The following is an 8,946-nucleotide window of genomic DNA, read 5'->3' as shown; positions in this document are numbered from 1 at the left end:
ATCTTTTTTCTCTGCCCCCTCCCCTCCCCTCTTCAGTGCAAATCTTTCTTCCACTCCACTAGTCCATTATCTTCCTTCCCACCCATCTTCCCTCTGCTTTCTAGGACCTGAAGTACAGTCACTCTGTTCAATTGCTGCTGACAAACTATAAGGTGAAATTTGTTAATAAAACTTTTGACTTCACATAAATATAATACACCTCATCTACTCACTTCCATAGTAGCCTTAAAGAACTAAATCAAATAAAAAAATCAATTCATATGAGTGAATCAAATCAAATTGAAAACTTTTTGACTGAATCAGACAGCACTAATCTGCAGCTCTTCCTTGAGTTCGGCGATTGTTTGCAACTTTGGGTGGAGCTTGTGATAGGCTTCCAACATTGCTCCTCAGACGAAAGTCTACATCATTGTGACACTATTCACAGTAAGCTGGTACCCCATTTTGGGTTTTTATTTTTTTCCAAATAATGGTAGTTTTACAGGGCCAACTTTTTGAATGTGTGAAAATTGCTGGGTGGTCACGCTAAAAAGCCTGTAACTTCGCTGTGTTTAAAGATAATCTCATTCCACTCAGCACATAAATGTAGATAGTAACAACAAGTAAAACTGTGAAATTTCATGTAGGAATTCCAAGTGGTTGCTGAGAAATCAGCAAAAAACTCTAGGGGGGTTACTTTTTTTTTGCCTCACCCTGTATAGTGCGTAAATGGAAGGGGGTCATACACATAGGTGAAACTTGGTGGAGCATAGGTAGGACTCACATGCATGTAACTTATAGAATACTATATATTCCGTGTATATGTGCAACATTTAGGCACTAACATTTATACCAGCTCCATGACAGGCATAATTGCTAGTGCCTAACTTTTAAGCGCATATTTAAGTGGTTGCACTAGTATTCTATAAAGAAAAATAGGCACCTATATTCCCTTATAAAACAGGCTCCTACCAGGCACCCCGTTCTAGAATTATCCTCTTCTGACCGGATGTAGCAACGGCTCATGTGCCAGATTCCAGCCTTGGTTCTGACTGAACTGGAAGTACAAAAGGAGGAGACATTTTTGCCACAAAAAAATCCTGGAATCTTCTTGGCATTATGTCTGCATCCATACTTAACTCTAACCTTTGCACAAGAAATGTAGTTCTTTGGTTTCCTGAGAAGATCTTCTCTGCTGTAAGAAGCAGAACACTTTCCTGGTCTCAGAGAATATCACTTCTCCATGAAACACTCTCAACTTCAGCCACCACAGGTAAAGGAATTAATAACCTGACCTTACTACAAAATACCATTCCACTAGCAGAGATATGCCCCAGCTTTGGGTTAGTGCATACATACCCCCCATACATGAGAAGATGGAGTTTTCTCCTTTGAAGCTTCTTGAAATGAACCTGAGTCTTCTGTCTGAAGATCTCTGTTTTAACTGACACATTATCTATTCTGTGAGAGCAAACAGAAGAGATTGCTTATTGGCCTGAACTTCTATCTTTGTCTCTTTGATGGTGGACACTTGGCTTTCATAAAACTGCCCCTGTAAAAAGCAGATCACATCCTTTTGAGTTCAGCTGGGCACTTTAAAAATCTGAGATGTTCCCTGGGTCTTATAATACCAAGCACATACCTGACCTGGCCCTGCTAGTGCCATTAACATATCTCATGGAATTTGTTCTGGATGGATCATTAAGTTCTTCAAATAGGCCAGTTTCAATGACCTCCTCCTGCCAGCTGATTGGAACAGCACCAGTTGCAAATTTCTTGAAGAACTTCTTGTCTTTATCATCAAACTCAACACCCCGGACTTCAGAGAAGTCAGCAATATCTGCAATGTCTTTTGCATAGACAACTGATGGATCAGGTACAAATGGTGCAGCTACCAGGCCAGCTTCAAGCCGTTGAAAATTGATGCTTTTGAAGAATGGATAGTTTCTTGGATTTTCATTACTTCCTCTATGAAAACAATAGTCATTGTATTATTTTTTATATATATGCAACTATGCAATCAATTCCTAGCAAGAGAGATGTTTCCAACATTATTTTATTGATGTTCTTTATTCATCTCTTCTACACAAATATGAAAGATTCAGGTTGTTTAAATATGATTCTGCACATCTGGTGATACTTTTAATGCAGAGCTTCTCAGCCTAGTCCTCGACACATCAAGCTAATCTGGTTTTCAAGATATCCACAATGAATATGCATGAGATAAATTTGCATGCACTGCCTCAATTGTGAGCAGATCTATCTCATACATATTAAATGTAGGTATCCTGAAAACCTGTCTGGTTGGGTGGGTCCCAAAGACTTGGTTAAGAATCCCTGTTTAAATGCTGTGCATTCTACTAGCAGTACTGTAAAATCTTGAAAAGGACAATTAGAGCCCAGAACTGTAAACCTGCTGATCTCAGATAAGTGACTTACTGTAGGTTACACAGTAAGTGTTAGATAGCAGGAACTAAATCACCCTGTGTCCAAATTTAGGGCTAGATTTATTTAAAAAGTGTGCTATCACATTAGTGATATTAATGAAAAGATCCAACAAAGTGCAGCAAATTACTGACAAACTCACAGACGGCACAAATTTGCAAACCTGTGGATCCAGCTACATAGAGGAGAAAAAAATCCTCAGAACTTTCATAGTCCTACACCAATCTTTTGGAACGTTCTCAGACTATAAGGCATACCTCATTGTCCAAGGCCTTTCCAAAAGACTGGCATAGAGCTATGAAAGTTCTGAAGATTTTCAATCATCTTTGTAGTTGGATCCATGGGTTTGCAAATTTGTATTGAGTGTGTGAAGTACTAAAGAGCTTCCATTGAATCAAATGGGACCTGCAATAAATAATGCAAATTAATGTGTGTTATTGCATGGTCATGCCTTTTAGAAAATCTTACCCTTTAGGCTTAAGCTCTCTGATGCACAAGTTAAAAATGTATGCAAAAAGATGTGCAGCAAACACACAACAATTAACCAACAACACAATATGATAACACAGGTGTAGTTTGCCTGCTTTGGGGAGGGGGTTAAGGAGTAGGGAAGGGAACTCATGGTGACAGAGTATGGAGGGGGGGGGGGAAGGTTGAAGAAACTTACCCACTCCCTCCTTCCTCTTACCATCAGATTGCCAATTATTACCTTTCTCCCCCCCCCCCATCCCCCCTCACTCTCTCTCTTCCACACACACACACACACACACACACACACACACACACACATTCTCTATCACTCACGCCCCACCCCTCCTCCCAGGCCTGCTGCCACCAGCCTTAACCTTCCCTACCTTTTCAGTTGTAACTACAGCAAAGAGACACAATAACATATTTTCAGACGTTGATATTTCCTTAATATATTCATTTTTCTGACCATTTCATATTAATTTATCATATCTTTTTCCAGAGGAGCAGTGGAACAAAGTTTTGTTTGAGCAGCCTAAGTTCCATCTTCAACCCTGCCCCCAACACCAGCATCTCTCTCCTTCCCCACCTTTCAACTCCTCCCCTCCATATGTCCAGCATTTCTCCCCTACCTCTCAAATGCCCTCCCCTCCCCCTGTGGTGTCCAGCATCTCTCTTCTTCCCTTCCCCCTGTGGTCTCTAGCATCCTTCTTCTTTTCACCTCCCTTCCCACACACACATTTATTTTCTTTCCATACCTCAGTCCCCCAGGGTGGCGATACTAGAATAGCAGAACAGGCATCAGGGTCAACTGGCCAGCGTGGGGCCTTGAGCATGTGCACATACTCAAGGCCTTCCAGCTCCCAACCTTCTGAACTTCCTGTTTTGGAGGGAATGGAAACTGGCAGGCCTTGATCATACACAGATGCCCAAGACCCTGCACTGGCTGGATACGATGCTTCTGCAAATCTGCTGATTGTAATATTGCTGTTTCAGGGGAGGAAGGAAACATCAGGTGCATGAGGAGGAGGAAAAGAAGGGAAATTTGGGGGGTGTTATGGCACCAATGGTTCCCCTATTCTGACATCTATGTTTTTCCCCACATTTCCTCTTCCCTCTGATTTCTAGGGGTTTTTTTTTCTGTTCCTTATTTTAAAAAAATGAGTCATATAACCTTTCTCCACAATTACAAATGTTAGGGATAATACTTCACCATTCGTTATCACTTCAATCACAAATCAGTTTGTTGACAAAGAAATCATTTTTGCTGCTGAGGAAATTACATCAAATCCATAATTTTTGAAAACAAGAACAATGTCTATTAGTTCAATCACTTCTCTTATCTCAAACAGACTAATAGTATTTATTTAAACTGGCCGAAATATCTGTTTAAAAGATTACAAACAGTACAGAGTACTGCTGTTCAGCTATAAGATATCTGAGTGGTAGGTACAGGATGCTAGGAATTATTAGGAAAGGGATGGTAAATAAGACCGAGAATATTATAATACCTCTGTATTGCTCCATGGTGCAACCTCACCTTGAGTATTGCATTCAGTTCTGGTCGCTGTATCTCAAAAAAGATATAGTGGAATTAGAAAAGGTTTAAAAGAAGAGTGACCAAAATGATAAAGGGGATGGAACTCCTCTCGTATGAGGAAAGGCTAAAGAGGTTAGGGCTCTTCAGCTTGGAAAAGAGACGGATGAGGGGAGATATGATAGAGGTCTACAAAATCCTGTGTAGAACGAGTAGAACTGAATCGATTTTTTATTCTTTCAAAAAGTACAAAGACTAGGGAAATACTTTTAAAACAAATAGGAGGAAATATTTTTTCACTCAACGAATAGTTAAGCTCTGGAACTCTTTTGCCGGAGGATGTAGTAACAGTGGTTAGTGTTTCTGGGTTTAAAAAAGGTTTGGACAAGCTCCTGGATGACAAGTCCTTAGTCTGCTATTGAGATAAACATGGGGAAGCCACTGCTTACCCTGGGATTGGTAGCATGGAATGTTGCTACTATTTGGGTTTCTGCCAAGTACTTGTGATCTGGCTTGGCCACTGTTGGAAACAGGATACTGGGCTAAATGGACCATTAGTCTGACCCAGTATGGCTATTCTTATGTTAATATGTCTTTTTCATCCATCATAGCCCATCCATAGCACACACTCACCTCTACAATCCCCTCCTCCCCCTTACAGATCCTCTGTGCTTAGTCCCTGCTTCCTTGATTTCAGATTACTATCTTTGTCTTCTCTTCTAGTAGACTGGTGCACACATCCACCACCTTTTCTGTAAAGGAGTAGGATACTGGGCTAGATGGACCATTGGTCTGACACAGTAAGGCTATTCTAATGTTCTTATGTTAATTTGATTGGGTTTCTCCTTTTTATATTCAATTGCACTGGCTCCCAGTAGAAGCTAGAGTTTTATTTGCATTTTATTGTATTCTTTTTAAAGTTTTTCACGGTATAGCACCTACTTATATGCATAATCTCCTTTGCTTTTTTTCAATCTGAAAAGACTGGTAGTTTAAGATGAAAATTACTATTTTCTTTTCCATCCCCTAGAGGGAAGAAAATCGTAAGATTAGTAACTTCCTCTTGTGCTTATCAAGTTGCAACAATCTGGAAAGCATTACACTTAGGGCTCTGTTTTCTAAGCCGTCCTGTAGGCTTGCTAACTTTTTAGCGCGCGCTAACGCTAGAGACACCCGTAGGAATATATGGGTGTCTCTAGCATTAGCGCAAGCTAATTTTTAACGTGTGCTAAAAAATTAGTGTGCCTACAGTGCGGCTTAGAAAACAGGGCCCTAAGTGCTGCTCTAATTATAAAATCTTCCAGAAATATATTAAAACATGGTTATTCTGTAAATATGTAATTTTGACAGTATCTAGACGGCCCCACCAAGTTACAAGTAATTACGACCAACTAGCTAGAAGATGTATTTTAGAAAGTATAAGATCTGGGTGACTAGATGCAAATCCCTCCCAAACAAAATACCTAAATACTTCATTTTGGACTGAAACCAATTAAGACTGCACAAATCAATCTGAAATTGCAAGGTATGATCTTTAAGAGGAAGAATTTCAGTTGTATCCCAGTTAATTCGATAGCTAGAAAAAAAAACGTATTAATAACTTAAATCTGAGATGAGCTCCATCAATGAAGTCTTCGGTTCAGCCAAGTATTGAGACCAGACTGAAGATTAGAAGGGTGTCAATATGTTTTATAGTTAGAATTATTTTTTATGTATCTCCTAGATATTTTCTAGCTTCTTTGTTTTGTTATCTGCTTAGACCTCACATTGGTAGTAGCGGAATATAAGAAATATTGTTATGCTAAGTCAGTGTTTCCCAAGTTGGTCCTGCAGTACCCCCTTGCCAGTCAGGTTTTTAAGATATCCACAATGAATATGCATTAACTTGATTTGCATACACTGCCTCCATTATATGCAAATCTCTTTTATGCATATTCATTGTGGATATCCTGAAAACCTGACTGACACTGGGGTACTCCAGGACTGACCTGGGAAACACTATACTATGTTATGTTATGTTATTTTATTCTCTTGGCATGTCCTCTAGATATTTCCATCCTGTTGTTCTCTTTCTTGTTATAGGTTCCATTTCTCATCTATGTAACCAACTTTGACAGGGTGGTATATGAGTGGCCTGGCTAATTGGATATACTTGTACTAGGTAGGCTAGGGAAGTTGCTCCTTTTAAGCCCTAGTTTGGAGCTGAGTGGTGGCAGGTTTAAATCCTGAGGTCCCAGTTTGAAAACTACAATCTGTGCAGTGAGTGTGGAACTCTTGTGCTAAATGCATGCGGATGCTTTAAAGATGTACCTAAGTTTCCGGAAAGAACTAAAAACAAACCTGTTCAAAAAGCCATACCCCACCGACCCATCATAAAAACCTAAGTTCCTGCAACACTGCAAAACCAAAGACTGTAATGGACATACCTTAACCCTCATCCCCCTTCCCTAACTTCCCCAATGTATCTACCAAACACGAACCTTCTTTTACCACAATAACACCTGTATTTGTTCATACCACAACTGGCGAACGCCGTTGTGGTACCATGTAAGCCACATTGAGCCTGCAAATAAGTGGGAAAATATGGGATAGAAATGAAAGAAACAAATAAATAAATAAATAAATAAATAAAGATTCTTATACACACACACATTACACACTACATTTCAGCGTGCTTGTCTGACATTGCTGTCTGGATGTCTCAACGCCACCTGAAATTAAATATGACCAAAACCGAGCTTCTCATTCCCCCCCCCCCCAAACCCACCTCCCCACTCCCCCTGTTTTCTATTTCTGTTGATGGCTCTCTCATTCTCTCTGTCTCCTCAGCTCAAAACCTTGGGGTCATCTTTGACTCTTCTCTCTCCTTCTCTGCTCATATCCAGCAGATTGCCAAGACCTGTCGTTTCTTTCTTTACAACATCCGTAAAATCCGCCCCTTTCTTTCCAAGCACTCTACCAAAACTCTCATCCACACCCTTGTCACCTCTCGTTTAGACTACTGCAATCTGCTTCTTGCTGGCCTCCCACTTAGTCACCTCTCCCCTCTCCAGTCGGTTCAAAACTCCACCAGGGTTGCTTTACTCATACTACCCCTCTCCTCAAGTCGCTTCACTGGCTCCCTATCCATTTTCGCATCCTGTTCAAACTTCTTCTACTAACCTATAAATGTACTCACTCTGCTGCTCCCCAGTATCTCTCCACACTCGTCCTTCCCTACACCCCTTCCCGTGCACTCCGCTCCATGGATAAATCCTTCTTATCTGTTCCCTTCTCCACTACTGCCAACTCCAGACTTCATGCCTTCTGTCTCGCGGCACCCTACGCCTGGAATAAACTTCCTGAGCCCCTACGTCTTGCCCCATCCTTGGCCACCTTTAAATCTAGACTGAAAGCCCACCTCTTTAACATTGCTTTTGACTCGTAACCACTTGTAACCACTCGCCTCCACCTACCCTCCTCTTTTCCTTCCCATTCACATTAATTGATTTGATTTGCTTACTTTATTTTTATTTTTTGTCTATTAGATTGTAAGCTCTTTGAGCAGGGACTGTCTTTCTTCTATGTTTGTGCAGCGCTGCATACGCCTTGTAGCGCTATAGAAATGCTAAATAGTAGTAGTAGTAGTAGTACATTGATGAAGTGCTTTGTACAGTATTTACCGTTAGTTGCATATGCTCACTTATGTCTTTATCCTGAGTCAAAAAATGCATAGCATACCTAGATCCTAGTCGTTCTTCCGGTTTCTTACTCAAGAACAGTGAGCAAATATTTTTGGCTTCCTCTGTGAAATTGGGATGCTGGAAGTTTATGTCATCTTCTAGAGTCCTTCTATTTACTTCATCTTTAGTAATCTTCTCTTTGAAATCCTTGAATGGAGTTCGACCTGCAATCATTTCATAAATACTACATCCCAGGGCAAACCAGTCTACAGGGTAGGAGTAATCCTCCCCCTTCAGAATTTCAGGAGCCATGTAACCATTAGTACCAGCCTATAAGAATCAGAAACAGTCTTTGACGATAAAGGCACACACAAGGCAAAGTTAATTTTTTAATTTGATTTCTAATTCATCTTTTATTTCTACATCTATACAATTTTTTGTACTTCTCAATTTTTGCATAATAAACACAAACAAAATTCACTTGAGACAGAAAAATGGTAACCATCAAAAAAGCAAATCACAATAAAGAAAACATCACACAGTATACATACATACATACATACATACATACATACATACAGTTTGATTCAGCTATCATCAAGCAAACATACCCTGAAAAAGAAAATTTACAAATTAAAAGGACTGAGAAAATAAAAGAAGAATCTCAAACTAAATATAAACTTCCATCTCTGTTCTTCTGAACTCTGTTCATTAATGGGAGATAAACAACAGAGAAACATTTATTAAAAATAAAATCTATGGATCTCAAAAAGACAAGTGGGTTTGCCCATAAACATTTTGTAGTAAGAGATCGAAGATGAAATGTATATAGACAAAAATATAAAATAATTCCAG

The 8,946-nt window shown here is 39.8% G+C and overlaps 1 protein-coding gene across 1 annotated transcript in view; it reads right to left on the bottom strand.

Annotated features, from left to right (window-relative positions):
* Positions 1-1,601: 1,601 nt before the first annotated feature.
* The window catches only part of GRK7 (G protein-coupled receptor kinase 7), a 30,561-nt gene continuing 23,216 nt past the window's right edge, over positions 1,602-8,946 (bottom strand). Inside the window, exons 3-4 of the mRNA XM_030216551.1 lie at positions 8,150-8,421; positions 1,602-1,947 (exon numbers count right to left, since the gene is read on the bottom strand). Of these exons, the coding sequence (XP_030072411.1) occupies positions 1,602-1,947; positions 8,150-8,421 (618 nt within the window). The remainder of the gene's footprint in view (positions 1,948-8,149; positions 8,422-8,946) is intronic.

Source organism: Microcaecilia unicolor, chromosome 10 (genome assembly GCF_901765095.1).
Source record: "Microcaecilia unicolor chromosome 10, aMicUni1.1, whole genome shotgun sequence".
Lineage (NCBI taxonomy): Eukaryota > Metazoa > Chordata > Amphibia > Gymnophiona > Siphonopidae > Microcaecilia > Microcaecilia unicolor.
The sequence above is the reverse complement of the archived record's forward strand: the minus strand, read 5'-3'. Positions and strand labels throughout refer to the sequence as shown.